Raw genomic sequence first — 25,102 nt, 5'->3', positions numbered from 1 at the left:
TCTAATGGACTCTGCAAGTGAAGTAAGTGAGATTTGATTAATGGCCGTTGGTGTTGATACCCACGTATCTGACCACACGACCATTCCTATAGAGTTTTGCTCGGAAAGTTAGAAGGCTATATAGGTCATGATTAGATGAAACTTGTCGAAAAATATTGCAAGAAAAGGACAGCAATATAAAGGCCAGGCTACATTGATCGTACTCTCTGGTGTAATTTTGATTTTCACTAGCGCATCTGGCGGCGGCTGACCGACGCATTTTTCCAAACAATTTGAAGCCGCTCCAGAAAATATGTAATTTTTCCATGTTTTCAACTTAATTTGGACGAAAAAAGTTTTGTAAAAGGTAGATGCACATGTCTTGCACCCATTGCATCCATTTTCATGGCAAAAAACGGTAGAAAAACTACTTAATTTTGAGATCCGGCATGACCATTCCCTCGATGACCAAAAAAAGCTTCCACCAGCCGCCGCCAGATGCGCTAGTGAAAATCAAAATTACACTAGCTAGTACGGTCAATGTCTCCCGGCCTTAATGATGAGTTATAATACGCCATCTATTGAGCAAACCAATGAAGCTATGGAGCATTCGTTTTATTTCTATGGATGTTTGATTTTCCTGTCATTTTTGCTTGATCTGTGGCTCTTGGGTTTTATCTTCAAGGTTGACTAGATTTTGCTAAGAAACGAATTGCCAAATCGTGTGTCGATTAGTGATGGGAAAAATGAAGATTTCGTCGCAATCGATTCCGGCTTGCTTCGAAATTTTCTGGAATCTATTCCGGATAGTAGGTCCGGAATCAGTTTCCGGAATCGATTCCGGAATCGGATCCGGAATTGGTTCCAGAATTAGTTCCAGCATCGGCTCCGGAATCGGAATTAGCTCCGGAATTGAAATCGGCTTCGGAATCAGAATTAGCTCCGGAATCGGAATTGGTGTCGGAATTGGCTCCGGAATCAAAATCGGCTCCGACATTCAAAACTAATTATCATTCAATTCAAAAACTAAATCTCATTCCGGAGCTAACTCCATTTCTGGAGTCAAAACTGATTCCGTTACCGGAGCAAATTGCGATTCCCAGGTCGGTTCCGGAAACGATTCTGTTTCCGGAGCCGATTCCGATCCTGGAATCGATTCCAGAGCCGATCGGTGAATCGATTCCGGAGCCGATCCCGGAATCGGCTTCGGAATTAACCCCGGAATCGGCTCCGGAACCAACTCCGGAATCAGCTACGGATTCAATTCCGGAATCAGTTCCGGAACCAACTCCGGAATCGGCTCCAGAATCGACTGCGGAATCGGAAACGATTCCAGCATCGGAATTGGCACCGGACTTGATTCCGAACACGGAATCGAAATCGATTAGGTCCGATTCCGAGCTCTCACCACTAGTGTCGTTAGATTAGTGAGGAAGAAAACCATAAGCCTACCTGATATATACACTCACTTTGGCCTCGCCTTATAAATTGAACAGGGAAATGATTTGATGACATCTGACCAGTATTTAAAAAATCTGTGTTTTCGCTGGAAAAAATAAAAAAAATATAGGAATACAGATAAATCTGGTCACTCTGTGTCAGCCGGCTGCTGCTGGTGGATTGGACATGATTACGAAATGTTGTTTACATCTTGCATTCGTGTCTGCCGCCAGTGTTTATCATCCTAATCGCATCCACAATGAATAGAATAAAGTCATTTTTACCGCATTTAGCTTCCGTGGTAAGTAGCTGGAGAGCGTCCCGTATGCTTTTCTGAACGCTGACCCGTGTTGCTTTGTTTTTGTTTCTAGCGCAAACTGCATGCGACCAACAAATCATTCCTGAACCTGGTCCCGATCGTGGTGGAGCAAACGGGTCGGGGAGAGCGGGCGTACGACATATTTTCCCGGTTGCTGAAGGAACGAATCATCTGCCTGATGGGCCCAATCCATGACGACCTGAGCTCGCTGATCGTGGCCCAGCTGCTGTTCCTACAGTCGGAAAATGGCACGAAACCGATCCACATGTACATCAACTCACCGGGCGGAAGTGTCACGGCCGGGCTGGCCATCTACGATACGATGCAGTACGTGAAGCCCCCGGTTGCTACGTGGTGCGTGGGGCAGGCGTGCTCGATGGGCTCGCTGCTGCTTGCGGCGGGTGCGCCGGGAATGCGCCACTCGCTGCCGAACGCACGCATCATGATCCACCAGCCGTCCGGCGGTGCCCAGGGACAGGCGACCGACATTCAGATACAGGCGGAAGAGATACTGAAGCTGAAGAAGCAGCTAACGGAGATTTATGGCAAGCACACGAAGACGTCGCTGGACGTGCTGTACTCGAAGATGGAGCGCGATACGTTCTTGAGCCCCGAGGAGGCCCAAACGCTGGGCATTATAGACACGGTACTGGAGCATCCTCCCTCGTCGACGGAAGCCGCGTCGTAAAAATGGTGGGGCGGTACGTGGCGCAACATTTCGTTTGGTGTTACTGAACTGGGAAGGAAATAAAAAAGGGATGATATATAGCAAATTGTTTAATTGCGTATGCCTTTCCTATCGTTTGTGCAGGAAATGAGAATTAATTAAATGATCGAGGCTTAAAAATCAATTTTTTATGAAATTTTCTCTCGAAAGGCAAACTGAGGCTATGTTTGGAATAACACAAATTGTTATAATTAATTTTTAATTATTTTTCATTTTCATATCTTTTGCCCATCTTTTGTCGCACCGGATTCAAATGGTAATGATGCGTAAAATTAAATTAACCTATCTCTACGCTTCGCCGATTGCGATGAATTAAAACAAATAACTAGTAAAGATTTACTACCGTTTGGGTTAGTTTTAGCCAAACTTTAGTACCCACGACATGCCTTCCACTGTTTGGTGCTACCTTTTCGCCGTTGCTGCATTGGTTTTCGTTCCCACCACCAACGCACTGGGAAGGGTGAGCATTACCGTTGGGCGTGTTCCGTTAAGTTGCTTCGTAATTTAAATTCTCTTCGGGTTTGCAGCGAAATAAAGAGCTAGTGATTGATAAAGCGAAAACATGCCAAACGAATAAAACCGAATCATTTTTGATCAAGTTCATCATTCCGGCAAACTTCACGTCCAGCAACAATGTGGTGCGCTTTTACGGGAACTTTTCCGTCGTACAGCAGATTCGACCGCCGCTGGAGGTATGCCACTTATTGGAATACAATAAGAATATGCGCAATTGTCGTGTCTTTTTTTTTCCAACGGTTTCCACTTCCAATTTCAAAACAGCTCACACTAGTGGCGTATCGCTGCACGCTCGATTTGCAAAACTGCCAACGGTACAATGCGGTGCAGGTGCCGAAAATTTGCTCCTTTTTGGCCGACACCAACTCGTTCTGGTCACCGTTTGTGCGCAGCATCGAGCCGACAGTGAAGTGCCCCCTGCAACCGGTGAATAGCTAAATCTGTTCATTGTTAGCCCCATTAGCACCGTTTTATTAATTTACTTCTTTTTTTCTTCTTCTTTTTCTTCTGCTACTTCTTACCCTCGACAGGCAACGTACGTGTTTAAGGATTCCGCGTTTGATTTGAGCTTTTTTACCAGCTTTCCACTGGACGGGTACACCTGGCAAGTGACGATGAAGCTGTACAGCACGGCCGTCACGCCGAAGAAGGAAGTGTTTTGCTTCGCTGCGCAAGCTACGCTGAAAACAGTCCGCCGACCTTAGCCATCGTGTAGTTAAGGGAGTGTAAAGTCTGGTGCAAGGGGGTGAGCTCAGTGTCAACTTTTAAATAAAACTAAATTATCAGCAAATTTTACTACACCAATGAGTAGGAGGTAGAGGATGTACTCTGCCAAAACCGGACTTTACAGAGTACAGTAGCCACCTCAATTAGGGTCTACCACGCCTCCTCTGTCGTTATGAACGGCCTAAAAAACTTTACGGAATTTATGTTCGTTCGTTTCGATGCGTATAACATGGCCATCCATGGGGCGGTCCCGTGGTACAGTCGTCAACTCGAACAACTCAATAACATGATTCATTTAACCGACAATGTGTACTAGTGATGTGCTGTATGGAGCGCACCCACGGCTCCGATCCGACTCCGACTATTGTTAGTTCGATTCCGACTCCGGCTAAATGGAACCACTAGATCCGCCCGCAGTCGCAGTCGTTCGGAGTCGTCCGGAGTCGACCGGAGTCGTCCGGAGTCGACGACTCCGAACGACTCCGAAAGACTCCGAACGACTCCGAACGACTCCGACTCCGAACGACTCCGAACGACTCCGAACGACTCCGACGACTCCGAACGACTCCGAACGACTCCGGACGACTCCGACTCCGGGCGACTCCGGACGACTCCGGATGACTCCGAACGACTCCGAACGACTCCGAACAACTCCGGATGACTCCGGATGACTCCGACTCCGGGCGACTCCGGATATTGCAGCGCGGACCTACCTTCCGGAGTCGATTCCGAATTTATCGGAGTCGGATCGGAGTCGACTCCGGATTTTTGCCAACTTTACCCATCACTAATGTGTACAATAGTGTTGGGTAAAGTTGGCAAAAATTCGGAGTCGACTCCGATCCGACTCAGATAAATTCGGAATCGACTTCGGATGGTAGGTTCGCGCTGCAATACCCCGAGTCGTTCGGAATCGTACGAAAAGGCCCGGAGCCGTCCGGAGTCGTCCGGAATCGCCCGGAGTCGGAGTCGTCTGAAGTCGCCCGGAGTCGCCCAGAGTCGTCCGGTGTCGCCCGGAGTCGCCCGGAGTCGGAGTCGTCAGGAGTCGTCCGGAGTCTCCCGGAGTCAGAGTCGTCCTGAGTCGTTCGACTTCAGACGACTCTTGATGACTCCGACTCCGGGCGACTCCGGGCGACACCGGACGACTCTGGGCGACTCCGAACGATTCCAATTCCGGGCAGATCCAGTGGTTCCATTTTGCCGGAGTCGGAATCGAACTAACAATAGTCGGAGTCGGATCAGAGTCGTGGGTGTTCCGAATTGGCTCCATACAGCACATCACTAGTGTACAACCACCGACAAACCGACGTGACACTTCGAACAAAATGAGCTTCAACAGTTGTCTCCTTATTTCAAATGAAAATACGTTAAACACTAGCGCCATCTCTATAATGATTCGCTTACTACACTGACACAGAGAAGAAACTGCTAAACCCCCTTTTTGTTTTTCTTCGCAAATTCCAATGCGTATTGTTTTATGTACTTCTCACATCTTTTGCATTGATTTGAAAACTTACAAAATGATTTTCCTGTGTGTTTTGTCCAATTATTCTCACAAAATCTTGCCTTCCTTCGCCATTTGTTTAGAAAAGTTGTTTACATCGAAGCAGCAGTGAACAGAGCTTACTTTGACAGAAGTGTTCGCCTCACTGGTAAATGACAGTACAGTAGAACGTCGATTATCCCGGTCGGATTAACCGGCGGGCGGCTTAACCGTGCGCAAAAATCTGACAGCTGTTCATACGTACGGCGAAAGTTTGCAGCAATAATCAATTGGGTAACCAGTTTCTTGTGCAGCTCGGTAGTGTCTAGGGGTATTTTCGAAATTCATTTTTGTTCATGAACAGTTGTTAAATCTACAGTTTTTGATTAAAATAATATTGTACTAACGATTAATCGATTGATTTTCGGTGAATTAATAATAAAACTAGTGAATTTCATATGTTTTATATGCGTTTGACATTTCTTGGACCATTATCCGTGCAAATCGATTAACCGGCAACCGTCCGGTCCCGAGCTGCCCGGATAATCGACGCTCTACTGTACTTTAGTGTGGGACTCTTTTGTAACGCCAGTGTCACGTCGGTTTGTCGGTGGTACAACCGCCTACACGTGTAAGTTTCGCATCTTTAGGGCGGTGGCAACGCTTATCGGATGCGATTTTCTCGAACGAGATTTATATGGGATTTGACAGATAACGTCGGACGTGCGATTTCGTCGTCCGACGTTATCTGTCAAATCCCATATAAAAATTTGACAGGTCGTCCGATAAAATCGCATGCGAAAAAGCGTTGCCACCGCCCTTATTCCAAAATAACTTTGGATTAAAAAAAATCGTGTCGACTTCAAATTTTAAAAATGCCTCATAAAAGATGTTTTCTACCCATGTGCAAAAAATAAAAAATAAATAAATATTTTTTTAAATTATTTAAGTTTGTATACCCTTCACATGTACAACCGCCCCTACCAGCATTAAACGGCTTTGAAGGCATTCAGAAGGCATTTAAGGCGATAGTCGCCTTAGAAGGCGAATAAAGATTTCAACCGAAACTTTCACGGCTGTAACGGGTTCTCTTCGAAATCTTTCAACTTTTTGATTCAACGAGAACAGATAGCTTGCCACCATCTTAGCTTGTTTATATACTGGTTTTGCACCCTCACTGATGTAACTGCCAAATAGAGCAGTGACAACGCTTTTGATTCTGAATCGAGAAAGCGTGTGATCAAATCCTGATTTTTATAATCTTTTTGTGTTTATTTCTTTTTAGATTAATATTTTCTTGCTATGATTAATACAAACAAAATTTTTGTGAAGCAAAATTAAAACAATACCTTTTGAAAACACATAATAATTACACTATGTTCACCTTTCATTATTAGGATGGGAGAAATATGTATCTCATTTCTCCTTATCTAATAAAAGTTATCAAAATGAGTTTGATATATTAACACCTTTCAACGGGTTGGTCTTTAACAACCGAATAATGCAGACCATCTTTAATAAAGTGAAATAGCTCAGAGCTTAACGCAAGAGAACATAACACGTAAATCGTGCTATCGAATCTCACGCACATATCTGGGAACACTACAACAGCGCAGTGCTGAAGACGCTTGTAAGGTTTTCTTTTGACAGTTGCAATTTCAAATTTCAAATTAAAAGCGAAATTTTTCATTGACATATTTCAAAGGCATTTAATTACTGCTAAATGCACTGCTGATCGCCTTCAATTCGCCGGCGATTACAAGGCGATTAGGAGGCATTTAACGGAAATTTGCGGGTCCTACCCTGAAATCACGTCTTTTAAAATGATACCTACCACTACAAGCAAACATACAACAGCAAACACTACAAGCAACAAGTTCATACTTTTGTCATAGTGTTACTGCTGAATAGGGATGGGTGTTTTGGACCGCACCAATGGCTACGAAGCCGGCTCCGGAGCAGCTGAAGCGGAATCATCTTCGGAGCCGTCGGTCTGGAGCCGGTTCCGTTGGATTGGAGTGGAGGAGGTTCCCAAATTGTCTCGAGACGGTCGGAGCCGGTTTTCAATAAAACACGATGAGCATATTTTATAGATCGTCAACATATATTTTTATACAACAAGCAAAACAATTGAAAAAAGTATATAACTTTTGAAACAAACGTAAGTAAAACTTGGAAAAAGACTAATCATTCACTTAAAAAATTAAAAAAAAATTAGGAACAATTTAGTTAAGGGGGAAAATAACAATTGGAATTGAAACCCCCTTTATTACTTCCTGTAATTATTCTTCTTTCCAATATGTACAATTGTAAATAACAGCTGAGCTATATGGTTTATTAAAAGCCGTTTTTACCTACAACAGTTGTCATTGTATAAAATGATTCTGATAACACTTCCGTAGCATAATGCGCCTAACTATCTGATCGTCCTGTGTTAAAAACTAACTCTTTCTTACAACACATTTTAGTTTGCCTAAATCATCTCGTCGTTTTTCTTTACATATCTTTATATTGCTAATTGTATCTTCTACTTGGTCTAATGTCTTACGCGGACGTGCCGGCCTATATAGGCTTCCGAGGCTTATACAGCACCACGATGCCGAATTGTTAGTCCTAACACTAAGGGAGACTACTAAGGGAAGACGGTATATTCTAGTCTAGACCTTTTGGCCTTTGGAGCTGTCTTGAGTTGTCCGGAGCCGCTACTAGACAGCCAGAGCCGGCTCTTGAAGGCTCCGACTATTTCGACCATTCTGGTGCTTCCGACGGCTCGAAGGACAAGGAACGGCTTCGGACGTTTCCGACGGCATCGACGATTTCGACAACTTTGAACGGTTCGGACTTTTAAATGTGCACCTTTTGTCCGGAACTGCTTCCGATTTTTGTGAAGCTCCGACTCTATTGTCCATAATCGATGCTTCCAGTCTAGTAGCATTCGTTATTCCTAAATGAAATAGTAAATTTAATACACTCTGGCCCGGGAGGAAATAGTAGCTAACAGCTTCATTTTTTAAACTAAAGCAATCTTACCTTTGATAAACGCACGGAGTGGCGTGTGTGTGCTACAAAAACTTCTAGGCGGATGTCGATTATCGCTCCCTTGATATTAGTTTCATGAACCAGTATTTGGTTTATATCATCCAGTAAAGGCAGGCTACCGCGATGTAAGCTCCAATCAATCTTACGAGCGACGGCACATATCTAGAACGATACAGTAAGCCAAAAACTACCTCATATTCATTGCCAATATCTATATTATTCTTACCGCTAAAATTGTTGAAGAGAGCTTTGCATTCCTTGGTACTAATGCTGCCCTTCTCCCACGGCCGTAAATAGTCTCTCCTCCCGTTTCGGAGTCGTCAGTAGCGTCTTTGGACACCTAGGAAGAGAAATGTTTGGACACCTAGAAGAGAAAGGGTTGGGGGAGACACAACATCCGCTTTCGAAATTCTATTAAAATAATATCTTCTTAAGCAGAACATTCCCTAATTGGAAGAAATTATGAACTGTTGACTGAAAATTCAAAGTATTCGATATTGAAGTTATTTAATGGATTTAATTACGATTTTGTGCACGTTATTTGTTTACATTGCACATCAGCAGGTTGCTGTGATTCTTTATCTGTCACCGCAGGACTCCACACAGCATAACACGGAGCGCAACATAACAACTGACAGCTGCCAAACGCTTCAGAAAACGCTTCTTTGATGGTAACAAGTTTTGAATATCCTTAGTAGGCCGCTCTATGCTCGTAGAAAAGCTACCAACCTACTGCGATGACCGACAGGAATTAAACGTTTTGCCTCCTTTCCCAAGCGTTTTCTGAAGCGTTTGGTAGCTGTCAGTTGTTATGTTACGCTCCGTGTTATGCTGTGTGGAGTTCTGCGTGTAGAGAATAGAATAAGAAATAATAAAAATATAGAAGATCGATGTATAGGCAAGTGTCAAAATGATAAGCAACCTAGGACGAGAGACGGAGCCAGAGAAAGGAAGCACAAAGTGCAGAGAAACGAGAGCGGCAGAGAAACGAGAGCGGGAGAGAAACGAATTGGAGCGATGACCACGAGAGACGAACGAAAATCGGAGAGAGCTTTGGGGACGACGGAGAGAGAGAACGACACAGCGATCAGTTTTTGGACGAATGTTGACGAGAGCGGTCATGAAGCACCAAGCATCCTAAGCATCTGAAGCACGAGACTGCAGTAAAAAAAAGAGATAATAAAAAAAAGAAGTAAAATGAAAAAGGCGAATGTTGTAATTGGCGAGGAAAGTGGCGGATATCACGACAATGGCGCAAACCACGCTCCCAGATCGTAAATATAAAACGTTTTTTGGATTGAGAGCAGTGCATTGCGGGAATGGGCTGAAAATGTTGATAAATGAAGTGAAGTACGTCATGTCGGTTGCAAAAGACATTCAGTAAATGTGCTTTATTGTGTATAAACGAGCGATGCATGTTGAGGATGAACAGAAGCGATATTGAACACGTATTGGTGTTTCTAACCGAAGACAGAGGATTTGTAAAGAAAAATATATACCGACAAGTGTGCGTGCATTGTGTGGAGAACGGGCCTATTCACGCGGAAACAATGCTTACCACAGTTGTATGACCGTTTCCCGGGAATTTGCATTCTTGTTGGAGCACGATACCAGAGGTGTGCGAGTGTGTGTTCATGTGTGTTTGTGCGTGTATGACAACCACAAATCACGCGAAATCTTAGAATTTTTGCCCGGTGGTATTGCGTTCTTATTGTTAACATAACACAAAAGATCGTTAGGGCGCCACGACTTTAAGTGTATGCGTACGTATTCTGGAGCAGGTGTGTCAAACACTTTTCATCAGTGTGTTACATTTATGCTTTAAATTTTAACCCGCGAGCCGAAAAGAATAGTTCTTAAATTAAAAAAAAAAAAGAGTCAGTGTACTATTGTAAAAAAGAAAGATAAATATCAATAATTATAATTATTTTCTTAGACTAAGCAAATCCACTGTGTAATAAAATCTAAGAATTTTCTACCGAAAAGGAGGTTTGGCATACCTGATCTAGAAGGCACACATGCTCGAAGGAGTGTATGTCCGCCAGAATTGTGTGTGTGCGCAGGTTTGTGCACTACGTCTAGAGAACCCGCGTTTTCACTCAGGATCAAAATGGCGTTTTCTTTTTTACAAAGAAGCGAAATATTCCATAGGCTATGACTTCAAATGTATGCGTGGATTGTTTCGAAAGTCAGTGTTCACGCTAGAGTACGGTGCTTAGCATGAAGCGTGATCTTCCAGATATGTTTTACGGTTCGGTACGAATGTGAAATTTTTTATCAATTTTAGTCAAACTAATTCAAATTGTAGTTGGTAAATTGAGGCAGTTCTCTGGAATTATAGAACGTTGATACACATATAAAATACGCCTCTGGGATGGCTATGTGTAAAGGAGAAAAATCCCCAGGAGGGCTACTCAGAAAATGAACACCTCTGGGAGGGCTGCAAAACAAAAAAGAAGAATAAGACAAAAATATATATACTAATAATTAAAAAAAAGAATAAGGTACGCCTCTGGGAGGGCTACTTGTCACACGAAGACGCCTAGGGAGGGCTACTCGAAAATGTACGCCTCTGGGAGGGCTACAATAATAATAATAATAATGAACGCCTCTGAGAGGGCCGAGCGTAAAAAGAGAACGCCTCTGGGAGGGCTACTCGATGAATGAACGCCTCTGAGAGGGCTGCAAAAAAAAGAAGAATAAGACAAATATATATAATAAAAAAAAAAACAAAAGAATAAGGTACGCCTCTGGGAGGGCTACTAGTAACACGAGGACGCCACCGGGAGGGCTACTCGAAAATGTACGCCTCTGGGAGGGCTACAAAAATAATAATAATAATAATGAACGCCTCTGAGAGGGCCGAGTGTACAAAGAGGACGCCTCTGGGAGGGCTACTCGAAAAATGTACGCCTCTGGGAGGGCTGCAAAAAATTAAGAAATCAAATATATATATGTAATAATGATACTAATAAAACAAAAGAATAAGGTACGCCTCTGGGAGGGCTACTTGTAATATGAGGACGCCTCTGGGAGGGCTACTCAAAAATGTACGCCTCTGGGAGGGCTACAAAAATAATAATAACGAACGCCTCTGAGAGGGTCGAGTGTAAAAAGAGGACGCCTCTGGGAGGGCTACTCGAAAAATGTACGCCTCTGGGAGGGCTGCAAAAAATTAAGAAATCAAATATATATATGTAATAATGATACTAATAAAACAAAAGAATAAGGTACGCCTCTGGGAGGGCTACTTGTAATATGAGGACGCCTCTGGGAGGGCTACTCAAAAATGTACGCCTCTGGGAGGGCTACAAAAATAATAATAACGAACGCCTCTGAGAGGGTCGAGTGTAAAAAGAGGACGCCTCTGGGAGGGCTACTCGAAAAACGTATGCCTTTGGGAGGGCTGCAAAAAAATTAAGAAATCAAATATATATATGTAATAATGATACTAATAAAACAAAAGAATAAGGTACGCCTCTGGGAGGGCTACTAGTAACACGAGGACGCCACCGGGAGGGCTACTCGAAAATGTACGCCTCTGGGAGGGCTACAAAAATAATAATAATAATAATGAACGCCTCTGAGAGGGCCGAGTGTACAAAGAGGACGCCTCTGGGAGGGCTACTCGAAAAATGTACGCCTCTGGGAGGGCTGCAAAAAAATGAAGAAATCAAATATATATATGTAATAATGATACTAATAAAACAAAAGAATAAGGTACGCCTCTGGGAGGGCTACTTGTAATATGAGGACGCCTCTGGGAGGGCTACTCAAAAATGTACGCCTCTGGGAGGGCTACAAAAATAATAATAACGAACGCCTCTGAGAGGGTCGAGTGTAAAAAGAGGACGCCTCTGGGAGGGCTACTCGAAAAATGTACGCCTCTGGGAGGGCTGCAAAAAATTAAGAAATCAAATATATATATGTAATAATGATACTAATAAAACAAAAGAATAAGGTACGCCTCTGGGAGGGCTACTTGTAATATGAGGACGCCTCTGGGAGGGCTACTCAAAAATGTACGCCTCTGGGAGGGCTACAAAAATAATAATAACGAACGCCTCTGAGAGGGTCGAGTGTAAAAAGAGGACGCCTCTGGGAGGGCTACTCGAAAAATGTATGCCTCTGGGAGGGCTGCAAAAAAATTAAGAAATCAAATATATATATGTAATAATGATACTAATAAAACAAAAGAATAAGGTACGCCTCTGGGAGGGCTACTTGTAACATGAGGACGCCTCTGGGAGGGCTACTCTAAAATGTACGCCTCTGGGAGGGCTACAAAAATAATATTAATAACGAACACCTCTGAGAGGGCAGAGTGTAAAAAGAGGACGCCTCTGGGAGGGCTACTCGAAAAATGTACGCCTCTGGGAGGGCTACAAAAAATAATAATAATAACGAACGCCTCTGAGAGGGCCGAGTGTAAAAAGAGGACGCCTCTGGGAGGGCTACTCGAAAAATGTACGCCTCTGGGAGGGCTGCAAAAATATATATAACACATTGAACGGACAAAATTTTAATCTTATTTTTTTTAGGAAGACCAATAAAGGAAACAAGTTACGGAAGACGCTAAAGTTGGAGAGAAAAAGAAATATGCTACTAGTCGCTAAACTCCAGAAGATGAAGTTTAAGAACAATCGACTGCAGAGGGCTATGCCGTTTGAGGAAAGCATTGACATGGAACCACGACACTCGACCGCAATTGACATAGCGATCAATGGCATTTCTGAATTGAGGTATATTACATGGAAACACAGATCTGATAATTTTGATGATTATTTCAGGTTGTCGAACAGATGGCAGTAACTATAAATGGTGGTCACGAAACGATAATACCTAGTGGATACATCGTCGGTCGTATAGCAAATTCTACGTCGGTGGTTTTTCTGATCGATTCAAGAGCAGAGGTCAACACCGTTAACGAAAGTACCTTTGATAAGCTTTATAATGATGAAACTTCCAAGAAACATATATATTGTGTATCAGAAGGTACCGATAAACCGCTTCGCGCGTACGCCAGCCCGGGCAAGATAAACGTTGTAGGAACTTTCGTTACGGAGCTTTTTATTTCCGAGGAAAGGCCGTGTTTTTTCGAAAAAATTTATGTTATCAAAGGCGGAAAGCGTTTACTTGGAAGGGATACAGCCTTCGGTACAGTGTGCTGCAGTTAGGACCCAACGTCGTAGTCGATCGTGGGTACGATTACCAAGGTAGTGTTGTTAGATTTCCAGGTGAAATTTTAGCAGTAGCGACAAAGAAAGAATTCCCAAAATTCAATGTTCCCCCGGTAATTTTGTCGTATGACATTACCAAGCCACCATCTCGCTAAATATTTACGAACATTCCATTGCCATTTCGAGAGGAGACCGAACGTAGACTACAGGACCTTTTAGATACAGGGATTATAGAGCTCGTTACAGATTCAACGGATAGGTCATTCTTCTCTTCTTTACTAGTCGTCCCAAAAGGTAAAGACGATATACGGCTAGTAGTGGATCTAAGGGGCCCCAATAAATGTATTATAAGCACGCCTTTTAGAATGCCAAATTTGGAGGAAATCCTGGCCGACCTTCATGGTGCCAAATATTTTTCTACTATCGACCTTACAAGTGCGTTCTTCCATGTAGAAATCGCAAAACAATCGCGGCATCTAGCAATTTTTTTTTGCCGGAAATGCTACTTACCGGTTCAAACGTCTACCATTTGGTTTGTTCAACGCCCCTGACATCTTTCAGGAAATATTACAAACAAAAATATTGTTGGGCTGTAGTGGACAAAAATGTTACTTGGATGATATTTTGATACACGGAAAAACGAAAGAAGAACATGATAAAAACATGAAAGCAGTTCTGGATCGACTAAAAAATCATAATGTACGTATTAACAACGACAAATGCGTCTTCGAAAAAACCAAGTTAAGTTTGTAGGATTTTTTATGTCAGACAAGGGAATGCGTGTCGAAGACGAAAAACTAAAAGCAGTTAGGAACTTCCGTCGACCGGAGACTGTGCTCGAAGTGAAAAGTTTCTTAGGATTTATGAATTTTTCAGAGCGTTTCATTTACATGCGAGCAGACAAGACAAAACATTTACGCGAGCTAGCAAAGTCGGAATCATTTTACTGGACAGAATCAGAGGAGGATGAATTTGTTTACCTCAAGCACGAAGCGTTGAAGTCAATTTCTAGATTAGGATACTTTAGCTACAAAGATGAGACTGAGCTCTACGTAGACGCTTCTCGGGTGGGCTTAAGAGCGGCCCTGGTGCAATTCGATACTGATAGTCAGTCACGAATAATTGCATGCGCATCAAAAGCTTTAACTAGAACCGAACAAAAGTATCCTCAGAGACAGAGAGAGGCATTGGCGATAGTTTGGGGAGTAGAGCGATTCTCATTCTATTTAACAAGCAAAACGTTTACCATTCGACGAAGATGACGAAAAACATGTTCTGTATACTTTAGGGGGAGGTCTTATTAGCGTTTCTTGGAGGGAAATCGAGGAGGCGTCAGAAAGGGACTTGGAACTTGACGCAGTAAGAATAGCTATTAGATCTGGAAGTTGGCCTGACAATTTTCGAAGGTACGAAGCAGAAAGGAAATCCATTTGTTCTCTGGGATCATTGATCTTCAAGGACGATAAGGTAATACCACCAACTGAATTAAGATCAGAAATAATGCAAATTGCTCATAAAGGTCATATAGGTATCTCGGCTATGAATTGCATTTTGAGAGAATATTTTTGGTGGCCTAACATGAACCCACCGGTACCTCTTACGAATCGTACATTACCTGACGGCCCTTGGCAAGTCCTCCAAATCGATTTTTTATCAATTCCTGGTTATGGAACAGGCGAGTTTTTAGTAGTTGTCGATACTTACTCAAGATATATAGCCGTAAATGAGATGAATAACATAGACGCTAAGAGTACCATTATGGCCTTAAACAAAATATTTACTATCTGGGGTTTACCTCTAACTATTCTGAGCGATAATGGACCACCGTTTCAAAGTAGTGAATTTACTCTTTACTAGGAAGAGAAAGGCGTAAAATTTTACAAATCTATACTCCTTAATCCACAATCTAACGGAGCCGTCGAAAGACAAAATCAGAGAATGACCAAGGCGCTTGCAGCAGCCAAACATGAAGGAGGCAGTTGGAAGGAAGCCCTAAACTCTTACGTACATGTACATAATAACATGAAACCACACGCCCGTCTAGGTATAACACCTTTCGAGTTATTAGTAGGATGGCGATAAAAAATGGGGATTCTTCCCGAGCCTTTGGGAATCCAAATTAGATAACCACGTGGATAGATGTGACGTACGTGAGCAGGATAAATTCTCTAAAATGATTAGTAAAAATATGCAGACTCTCATCGAGGGGCAAAAGACTCTAATATTTCCGTGGGGGATACGGTTTTTATTTCAATTTCCAAGAACAATAAGACGGATGCTACATTTTCCTTAGAAGAATTTACAGTTTTGGCTCGACAGGGTGCGAAGGTAGTGCTACAGAACGGTCGAGGCGTACAATACACCAGGAACGTGGCAGATTGTAAGAAGGCAATAAGACAACCATTACCTAAGACAAATCCAACGGTCATACTCTCGAAAAGAAATAACTCCGGAGAAGGGCAAGTACAGATATCGGATGATAGTCCAGAATTTGCTTCACAAAAAAGACCAAGAAGGGATATTAGGATGCCGAATAAGCTGAGGGATATGGTTTTGTATCAAATTGATCAATAGAGTAGGAGTAGAGGCGAATGTAGAGAATAGAATAAGAAATAATAAAAATATAGAAGATCGATGTATAGGCAAGTGTCAAAATGATAAGCAACCTAGGACGAGAGACGGAGCCAGAGAAAGGAAGCACAAAGTGCAGAGAAACGAGAGCGGGAGAGAAACGAATTGGAGCGATGACCACGAGAGACGAACGAAAATCGGAGAGAGCTTTGGGGACGACGGAGAGAGAGAACGACACAGCGATCAGTTTTTGGACGAATGTTGACGAGAGCGGTCATGAAGCACCAAGCATCCTAAGCATCTGAAGCACGAGACTGCAGTAAAAAAAAGAGATAATAAAAAAAAGAAGTAAAATGAAAAAGGCGAATGTTGTAATTGGCGAGGAAAGTGGCGGATATCACGACACTGCGGTCAGATATTTCGCCTGTCAAATAGTTCATTTCGCTGTTTATTTCCCCGCATGTGAAAAGTGAATTTCATGTGTGGCGTTTAAAATAAAGAGAATAAGTTTTAAACAATACAACGCGCTACCATTGGATTTCTAAAACGTAGAGCATAGTAAACTGTTTGTTTACGTTTGAAAGCTGTTTCTTTCTTCACCGACGTCATTTCGTTTGTGAAATACTAATAAAGTGAATAATTACCTTTTATTAGAATTTTACAAACGAATTGCCATCAGCGAAAAAGGAAGCAGTTTGCAAACATAAACAAACAGTTTACTATGCTCTATCTTTCAGAAATTCAATGGTAGCGGCACACGATTCGACCGTAGTGGAACGCGATTCAACCATGGTTGCACGCATTCGATGGTAGTGGCATGCGATTCGAAGTAGCTGGAAACAGGTGTAATTTTTGTTTGGGAAATTTTCTATTCAGGATATTTTTATAGCAAGAAAAGAATATAATATATTTTTATAAATAATATTACTAAAAGTTTATTTTATTAATCCTTCATAAATAACATTTTAAGCCGTTCTCATGGTTTTTGAGCCAAAAGAAGAACAAGACTGCCCAGCAATCATTATGATTCTTACCTTTTCAATTTCACCAAAACAAACAGCGATGCAAACAAATCCAGAACATCAAAATCAAACACGATTTTTGGAGCAAACCGACACGCCCCCCCCCCCCCCCCCGCCCTTCAATTGTTTGCCACAGACTGACGAGTGTGCGAGCAGCAATGTTCTTGCAGAGGTGAGCAACGGTAAGCATAAACAAGAAGACGACTATACGAGGTAGCGAATTACGCCGCCGCACACACAGCGTGCGTCATAATTACAGCAGCACGATGATCTTAACATTTAAATTAGTCATGACAAATTGTATCAACGTTTTCATACTCTGACGAATTTTAGCGAAAGATATGCAAAAACTTAATGTAGTGCAATATCATTAGCAGTACATAGTACATTGATATTTGTTTGTAAATTCAGATCCTAGAAACTGATACTTTTTAGAAAATAAGAGTAGAAACACAATTTTTTTTTCTAGTCACAAACAGGGAACAGGGAAGATGTTGTAGCCTAAGTGTGGTGGTTTGTGTGGGTATGCGGTGAACGTTGCCGCGATAAGCGTGCTTTCGGATTCAACGCGGGTAGGAGGTGGCTAAAATCGCTTGGCTCACGGAAAATACAGGCAAAGTCCCCGGTACCAACATCCATGCGATTTCGGTCTCATCGGGCTCTATCTGGGCGTCCATTAAAATAATCCCTTACCCAAACGAAATTATCGCGCGACATTTTACAATTTAGTACGAGAAAAAAAGGGCTCAAAACGTTTTCAAATCGTGCTCATTAGCAGCACTAAAGAGCACGTTTCTGCAACTGTGCGACAGCGTATATCATACATGTAGTTTCTGCATGCTACATTATTGTTCAATTTCTTTCATTCTCTCCTTTCTCCCAAAACAAACTCAGACTCTCTCTCATTTATCCATTCCACACATACGCTTTTTATTTTTATCTCTTTACTCGCACATGCACTTTTCAATACTCACACAAATCACTCTGCTGAAAACCGGTGCGGGATACACACGTACCCTCCCTGTGTCAGGCGCTAGCACGTTGGTGGATCGTTCCTGCCTTCCTGCTGCTTCTCCTTCGTCCGGCTCTAGCGCGTTGAATGATCGTTCCTGCCTTCTTTCCTCTCCTGTTGTTGTCGACTCTCCTAGGGATAGAGGGAAACATTAACTATTATGCCAACAGCTATTCCATTTAACGCGAAGCACAATACTTACCAACCAATTGAATCTTGTTTCTATCGTGGTTCGTGCTCACTTCGACGGTGCTCACAAACGGTACTCCGAAATCGACGATAATCGAACGCAGACATAACAGACACAGACACAGATACACAGATACACAGACACACAGACACACAGACACACATACACACAGACACACAGCCACACAGACACACAGACACACAGACACATAGACACAAATACAGACAGACACATAGACACAATGGCACACAGACATACATACACACAGACACACAGACACACAGACACACAGACACAAACACACAAACACACAGACACACAGACACACAGACACACAGACACACAGACACACAGACACAAATACAGACAGACACACAGACACAATGACACACAGACATACATACACACAGACACACTGACACAAAGCCACAAAGACACAAACACACAAACACACAGACACACAGACACACATACACACAGACACACAGCCACACAGACACACAGACACACAGACACATAGACACAAATACAGACAGACACATAGACACAATGGCACACAGACATACATACACACAGACACACAGACACACAGACACACAGACACACAGACACACAGACACAAACACACAAACACACAAACACACAGCCACACAGACACACAGACACACAGACACACAGACACACAGACACACAGACACACAGGCACACAGACACACAGACACACAGACACACAGACACACAGACACACAGACTCATAGACACAATGAAAAACAGACACACAGACACACAGACACACAGACACTCAGACACACAGACACACAGACACACAGACACACAGACACACAGACACACAGACACACAGACACACAGACACAAACACACAAACACACAGACACACAGACACACAGACACACAGACACAAATACAGACAGACACACAGACACAATGACACACAGACATACATACACACAGACACACTGACACAAAGCCACAAAGACACAAACACACAAACACACAGACACACAGACACAAAGACACAAAGACACAAACACACAGACACACAGACACACAGACACAAACACACAAACACACAAACACACAGCCACACAGACACACAGACACACAGACACACAGACACACAGACACACAGACACACAGACACACAGGCACACAGACACACAGACACACAGACACACAGACACACAGACACACAGACACACAGACTCATAGACACAATGAAAAACAGACACACAGACACACAGACACACAGACACACAGACACTCAGACACACAGACACACAGACACACAGACACACAGACACACAGACACACAGACACAAACACACAAACACACAGACACACAGACACACAGACACACAGACACAAATACAGACAGACACACAGACACAATGACACACAGATATACATACACACAGACACACTGACACAAAGCCACAAAGACACAAACACACAAACACACAGACACACAGACACAAAGACACAAAGACACAAACACACAGACACACAGACACACAAACACACAGCCACACAGACACACAGACACACAGACACACAGACACACAGACACACAGACACACAGACACACAGACACAAACACACAAACACACAGACACACAGGCACACAGACACACAGACACACAGACACACAGACACACAGACACACAGACACACAGACTCATAGACACAATGAAAAACAGACACACAGACACACAGACACACAGACACTCAGACACACAGACACACAGACACACAGACACACAGACACACAGACACACAGACACACAGACACACAGACACAAACACACAAACACACAGACACACAGACACACAGACACACAGACACAAATACAGACAGACACACAGACACAATGACACACAGACATACATACACACAGACACACTGACACAAAGCCACAAAGACACAAACACACAAACACACAGACACACAGACACAAAGACACAAAGACACAAACACACAGACACACAGACACACAGACACACAGACACACAGACACACAGACACACAGACACACACACACACAGACTCATAGACACAATGAAAAACAGACACACAGACACACAGACACACAGACACACAGACATACAGACACACAGACACACAGACACACAGACACACTGGCACACAGACACACAGACACAATGACACACAGACACACAGACTCATAGACACAATGAAAAACAGACACACAGACACACAGACACACAGACACACAGACATACATACACACAGACACACAGACACTCAGACACACAGACACACAGACACACAGACATACAGACACACAGACACAAATACAGACAGACACACAGACACACAGACACAAATACAGACAGACACACAGACACAATGACACACAGACATACATACACACAGACACACTGACACAAAGCAACAAAGACACAAACGCACAAACACACAGACACACAGACACAAAGACACAAACACACAAACACACAGACACACAGACACACAGACACACAGACACACAGACACACAGTCCTGCTACAACGGCACCCAAAATTAAAGAGAGCCGATCTCCCTCGCTTTGCCGCCGCGCGAAGTACCGACGAACCCTTCGGTTGCGTCGGATGCTGTCGGTTCCCAGACTACGCCGAGTACCTGTGGCTGTGTACTGCGCCCAGCGTGAAGCCGAGCTTGCGCAACAAAACTCAATGTTGGTGGATACGTGAGCTGGCGGAATTGGTTGGCGAACGTTCATAGCTCTACCTCCTAGTGGTACTGCTTGGGCTGTTGCTATGCTGCGGGCAACCATCGCTGGCTGAGCTTGGGCCATGTTGCCTCTCATCTGATTGTATCGATTCACATCAAAAAGCTTGCATTTAGGCATCACAGCTGGCGTCTGGCAACGAGGGCATATGAACGAATGCATAGATGCTTCTGCTGCTTCTGCAGTGTGTGCGTGACACACTGTCGTCCAATGGACACTGACCAGTGGTAGCACAACTACTACGGCAAGTCCAGGAGTCAGCACGGCTGCCCACAACATGCTGCTTCTGCTGCTTCTGCTGCGTCTGCAGCTTTTGCTGTTCCAACAGATGCTTCTGCTGCTTCTGCTGTTCCAACACGAGCAGCTGCAGCCCGCACTGCCTGCCGGGTTGTAACACGACCATTTCTTACAATCGCTGCCTGTTAGGATTCACCACCACCTCCAACCATCGCTGCCTGTTGATTTGATAATTAATAAGGCAGTTTATCAGCCTATCTTTTTTTTTGTTTGGTTAAGAACACAGAAAAAATTTCTGACGAACGACACAGGAAGGCACAAAAAACGAAAAAACAAAATTCTTACTTATATCCGGTGTTATTAATTGCTTCCAGCTCACGTATCCTGATCTCGCGGTACTTGTACCGGAGCTGGTGCCACACCTTCTGGCAACTAGCCACAGTCGTGGCCAGTCGATGGGCTATTCCCCCCACATACTACGGAAGTCTCTCTTCTATTGTTATATAGTTCAAGAGTCCTCTGCCAGAGCATGGGGTGCTCCGATACAAGTTGGATCAATGTTACCTTTCCCGTTTTTGATGATATTGCGCACGACCACACAACAGTACTTTCTGCCAGTTGATCCAGCGCTACATGATTTTGACTTCTGTTGACTGAACGATGTAGCAGTGGCTATTAATATGCGAATGCAAATTTCGCAAGTGCTCGAATCGGCAAGTTTCACCTTGAACAAGTGGACATCTGACATCTCCAAAGTGCTCGAGGGAGTTCCAAGCGACGATCTAGCGACCCAGCCACTTCTAGACTGGAAGGAAAATCAAACGATTTCGACGTAGGATTTGGTTTGGGAACTGTCTAACGACATGTTACGGTTTAGAGTCGACCACCACAAGCTCAAGAGCTTATGCAAAGTGTGGCGCTTTCGCGGCCAGAATCTGCTATCCCCTGGGCTTACTAGGGCCAACGGTACCAGACCTTGCCAATCCTGGTCAAATTGTTTCTATGTTTCTGGGGGTTGAAGCAAGCTGGTTAAACGCTTGACTGGTTTGGAGCTCCCAACTGACCTGTAGGAAGAATGAAGGAAGCTGCACAACACGTTGTATTCGCTACGCGAATTACGAGTGCCTTGGTTTGTTTCGCAATCGGCCGAATTGGTTGTTCTACGGACAGAAGGAGTGGCCCCGTGATAAACCAGCGATGAAGGAGAACTATACATACTGCGGCAGAAGTTTTGGTTGTTTCGAGGCCGACATATGGTTAAGCGAGTGTTTCACCAGTGCCACACTTGGTGTAACAAGCTGTAGCGGATTTGCCTGAATGACGGGTAACACCAATGAGACCGTTTGTGCTGAGTGGGGTGGATATTTGTTGGTCGTTTCTCTTGAAATCGACCATTCGCAATCGCAATCTCACCAAGGCATGTATAGCTATCTTCACGGAGTGTTATACCTGGAGGGAGGGAGTGGTGGAGGCTGAATTGCATTCGGACAATGCATCAACCCTCAAGGAAGCAGCGCATGAGTTGCATCGCATTTATAAGATGCTGAAAATCGATGAGGCCGATAAGAGAGGTATTTTTGATTGGTGCTGTGTGGAAATTCATTCCTCTGTGTGTACCTCATTTCAGAGGTCTATTGGAAACGGCAGTAAAATGGGCCAAAAAGCACTTTCTAAAACCAATAGCAACTAGCAGTATCACTCAGGAGCATATGCTTACCATTTTAGCTCAAGTTGAACAAAGTTTAAATTCACGCCCGTTGATACCGTTGTCCCACGAACCAACCGATTTGGAAGCATTAACCGTCTTGTGTACGACCAAAAAACTCTACGTAATCGTACAACCGCCTACCCAGGAAGGTCATTTTTTTATGGAAGAATGATGTTTTTCGTGGCTAAAAGCGTAAATTTTTTGAATTACTTGTTAGATTTGAAATAAAACTGCCTTATAGGTTCATAATAATGTTTATAACATATCGTAGTAAATATGAATTTTAAAAATCTTTTCAATTTTTTTTTTTCACTACTACAAGTGTTGTAACTCCAACACCCCAACCGGCCTTGCAGCTGTTATGTTCTTTTCAGCTATCAGAGTGAAATACGTTGTGTTTGGTTGGAGCCTGGATGCTGAATCATGCGCAGCGTAAGCTGCGTATTCCTTTTTTTGAATCTGACCGTTCAAATTAGGCATGTGTAAAATGAACGAGAATCGCACCGTTCGAACAGTTCGGTAAAGTACACGAACGAGATTCTTAAAAAAAAAAAAGAACGACCAGGACCTTTGGAAGAAATTGACTACACCGTACGCGTTCGAACGTTCCGTTCAGTGTTCGACGGCACACATACAGGGTTTTCCAATTGAGTTTAGACTAGCCGCATACTTTTTTTGAATAGTCGCAATAGATTCTTGACTAGCATCCTCTATTTTTGATTACGAGCAATGGATTATTGACTAGGAGCAATTGATTTCAGCAGACCGGTTGCTGGCGCGGAGTGACCAGATTGTTTTTAGAGGTTATCGGTAGGAAATCTAAAGCAAATTCGGTAATTTTCAGTAAAAACAACATTGTATTCACTCATAAATTTTATTAAATTCCAATTTTATGGTTAAACGATCAATACTTAGAAAAATATTTGATTTTTGGTTAGAAAAACTGAGTTTAAGTGTGCTCAATTGTAAACCGATATTTGATCGAAAATCGATAGAACTATAAATGGTCACTCTGAAAAACTTGCTTAATCTAGCTTTTGGTTAGGTTATGCCTGTGGGTTCACTACTGCATATTTCAATTCAGCCGTTAAGTGCTTTTGTGTTGTATTGTGCATTCATAAAATCAAAACAATAGCACCAAAAACCTATCAGATAAAATATATCTTATTTTGTGGATGATATATAGCAGTAAAACAAACGCTTTAAACTAATGAGCGGATGAAATTAGATTTTATCCACAGATTATTATTCAAGCCGATCTGTCACACCGGGTGCTATAAACGCGACGCTCTTAGGCTGTCATGCAGGGACCTGCTGAAATCAATTGCTCCTAGTCAATAATCCATTGCTCGTAATCAAAAATAGAGGATGCTAGTCAAGAATCTATTGCGACTATTCAAAAAAAGTATGCGGCTAGTCTAAACTCAATTGGAAAACCCTGTAAATGTGGCAATGAAACGTTCAAAGTCGTATTGCTTTCTCGCTCTTTCTCGCACCGTGCGAACGGGTCGTCAGAAATCAAAATGTACTCTGTTGGTGTTGAAATCGCACCCATACAACTCAATTCCTCGAACGCCGTCGAATTTGTCCAGCAGTGTTCGATACGTGTACTGTTGGTGTGGAAATCGTATCTATACGACTGAATTCGTCGAACGCGTTCGAACTGGTCCATTAGTGTTCGATCTGTGTTCTATTGGTGTGTTAATCGTACCTACACAACTCAATTCATCGAACGCGTTCGATCTGATCCGTTAGTGTTCGTCATGTGTTCTGTTGGTGTGTAAATCGTACCTACACAACTGAATTCATCGAACGCGTTAGAACTGGCTCATTTGTGTTCGATCTGTGCTCTGTTGGTGTGTAAATTATACCTATGCAATTCAATAGATCGAGCCCGTTCAAACGGATTCGTCATTGTTCGTGAATGAACTGAACTGAATGGATTGTGCTCATCATGTTCCATATATAAGTAGTTTTTTTTTATATCCTTTTTATATATCAAGAATCCTTGAGTGTGTACAAGGCATAGGGTACAATAAATGCTGGATACATGTTTGCTCGTATTACCCAAGTGCCACAAATCCACTAAACGACCACCAAACGGCTTCTAAACGACTCAAGCTCTCAGCCTAAACGGAATATAAAAAGACATCGTTTAGCAGACGGCAAACGACTCAAAAAA

At 43.1% G+C, this 25,102-nt stretch overlaps 3 protein-coding genes and 2 long non-coding RNA genes across 6 annotated transcripts; 3 read left to right on the top strand and 2 right to left on the bottom strand.

The window, feature by feature from the left end:
* The first annotated feature begins 1,561 nt into the window (after positions 1-1,561).
* On the top strand, positions 1,562-2,511 carry LOC1279976 (ATP-dependent Clp protease proteolytic subunit, mitochondrial). The gene is made up of 2 exons (XM_319765.4): positions 1,562-1,720; positions 1,791-2,511. The coding sequence occupies exons 1-2, from the start codon at positions 1,679-1,681 to the stop codon at positions 2,424-2,426; spliced, it is 678 nt and encodes a 225-aa protein (XP_319765.3). The 5' UTR covers positions 1,562-1,678; the 3' UTR covers positions 2,427-2,511.
* Positions 2,512-2,654: 143 nt separating this feature from the next.
* On the top strand, positions 2,655-3,716 carry LOC5668196 (uncharacterized). Its single transcript, XM_001689156.2, has 4 exons — positions 2,655-2,925; positions 2,993-3,157; positions 3,246-3,407; positions 3,512-3,716. Exons 1-4 carry the CDS (start codon positions 2,848-2,850, stop codon positions 3,683-3,685), a joined length of 579 nt encoding a protein of 192 aa, XP_001689208.2. The 5' UTR covers positions 2,655-2,847; the 3' UTR covers positions 3,686-3,716.
* Positions 3,717-7,261: 3,545 nt separating this feature from the next.
* Positions 7,262-8,913, bottom strand: LOC133393336 (uncharacterized). The gene is made up of 3 exons (XR_009766106.1): positions 8,456-8,913; positions 8,221-8,391; positions 7,262-8,134 (listed from the first exon to the last, which is right to left on the bottom strand). It is a non-coding gene; the product is annotated as an uncharacterized LOC133393336 (long non-coding RNA).
* A 542-nt stretch (positions 8,914-9,455) lies between these two features.
* LOC133393335 (uncharacterized) lies at positions 9,456-13,130 on the top strand. The gene is made up of 2 exons (XR_009766105.1): positions 9,456-9,579; positions 12,771-13,130. It is a non-coding gene; the product is annotated as an uncharacterized LOC133393335 (long non-coding RNA).
* A 4,807-nt stretch (positions 13,131-17,937) lies between these two features.
* LOC133393961 (keratin-associated protein 5-1-like) lies at positions 17,938-21,408 on the bottom strand. 2 transcript variants are annotated; one of them, XM_061661496.1, is made up of 2 exons: positions 18,217-21,408; positions 17,938-18,146 (listed from the first exon to the last, which is right to left on the bottom strand). In XM_061661496.1, the coding sequence occupies exon 1, from the start codon at positions 20,106-20,108 to the stop codon at positions 18,957-18,959; it is 1,152 nt and encodes a 383-aa protein (XP_061517480.1). In that variant the 5' UTR covers positions 20,109-21,408; the 3' UTR covers positions 17,938-18,146; positions 18,217-18,956. Both variants share the same exon structure in this region, with proteins under 2 accessions (XP_061517480.1, XP_061517481.1).
* Positions 21,409-25,102: the final 3,694 nt, after the last annotated feature.

This window comes from Anopheles gambiae, chromosome 3, assembly GCF_943734735.2.
Source record: "Anopheles gambiae chromosome 3, idAnoGambNW_F1_1, whole genome shotgun sequence".
In the NCBI taxonomy this organism is placed as follows: Eukaryota; Metazoa; Arthropoda; class Insecta; order Diptera; family Culicidae; genus Anopheles; species Anopheles gambiae.
Note: the sequence above shows the minus strand (reverse complement) of the source record. Positions and strands in the feature narration are given on the sequence as shown.

What these genes read in the sequence shown, in the direction of transcription:
- LOC1279976 (XM_319765.4), top strand. Translation starts at nt 1,679, where the DNA reads ATGAATAGAATAAAGTCATTTTTACCGCATTTAGCTTCCGTG. An exon ending in TACCGCATTTAGCTTCCGTG is followed by an intron (nt 1,721 to 1,790) that starts GTAAGTAGCTGG and finishes TTTTGTTTCTAG; the next exon opens with CGCAAACTGCATGCGACCAA.
- LOC5668196 (XM_001689156.2), top strand. Translation starts at nt 2,848, where the DNA reads ATGCCTTCCACTGTTTGGTGCTACCTTTTCGCCGTTGCTGCATTGGTT. An exon ending in CCACCAACGCACTGGGAAGG is followed by an intron (nt 2,926 to 2,992) that starts GTGAGCATTACC and finishes TCGGGTTTGCAG; the next exon opens with CGAAATAAAGAGCTAGTGAT. An exon ending in AGATTCGACCGCCGCTGGAG is followed by an intron (nt 3,158 to 3,245) that starts GTATGCCACTTA and finishes ATTTCAAAACAG; the next exon opens with CTCACACTAGTGGCGTATCG.
- LOC133393961 (XM_061661496.1), bottom strand. Translation starts at nt 20,108, where the DNA reads ATGTCTGTGTGTCATTGTGTCTGTGTGTCTGTCTGTATTTGTGTCTGT.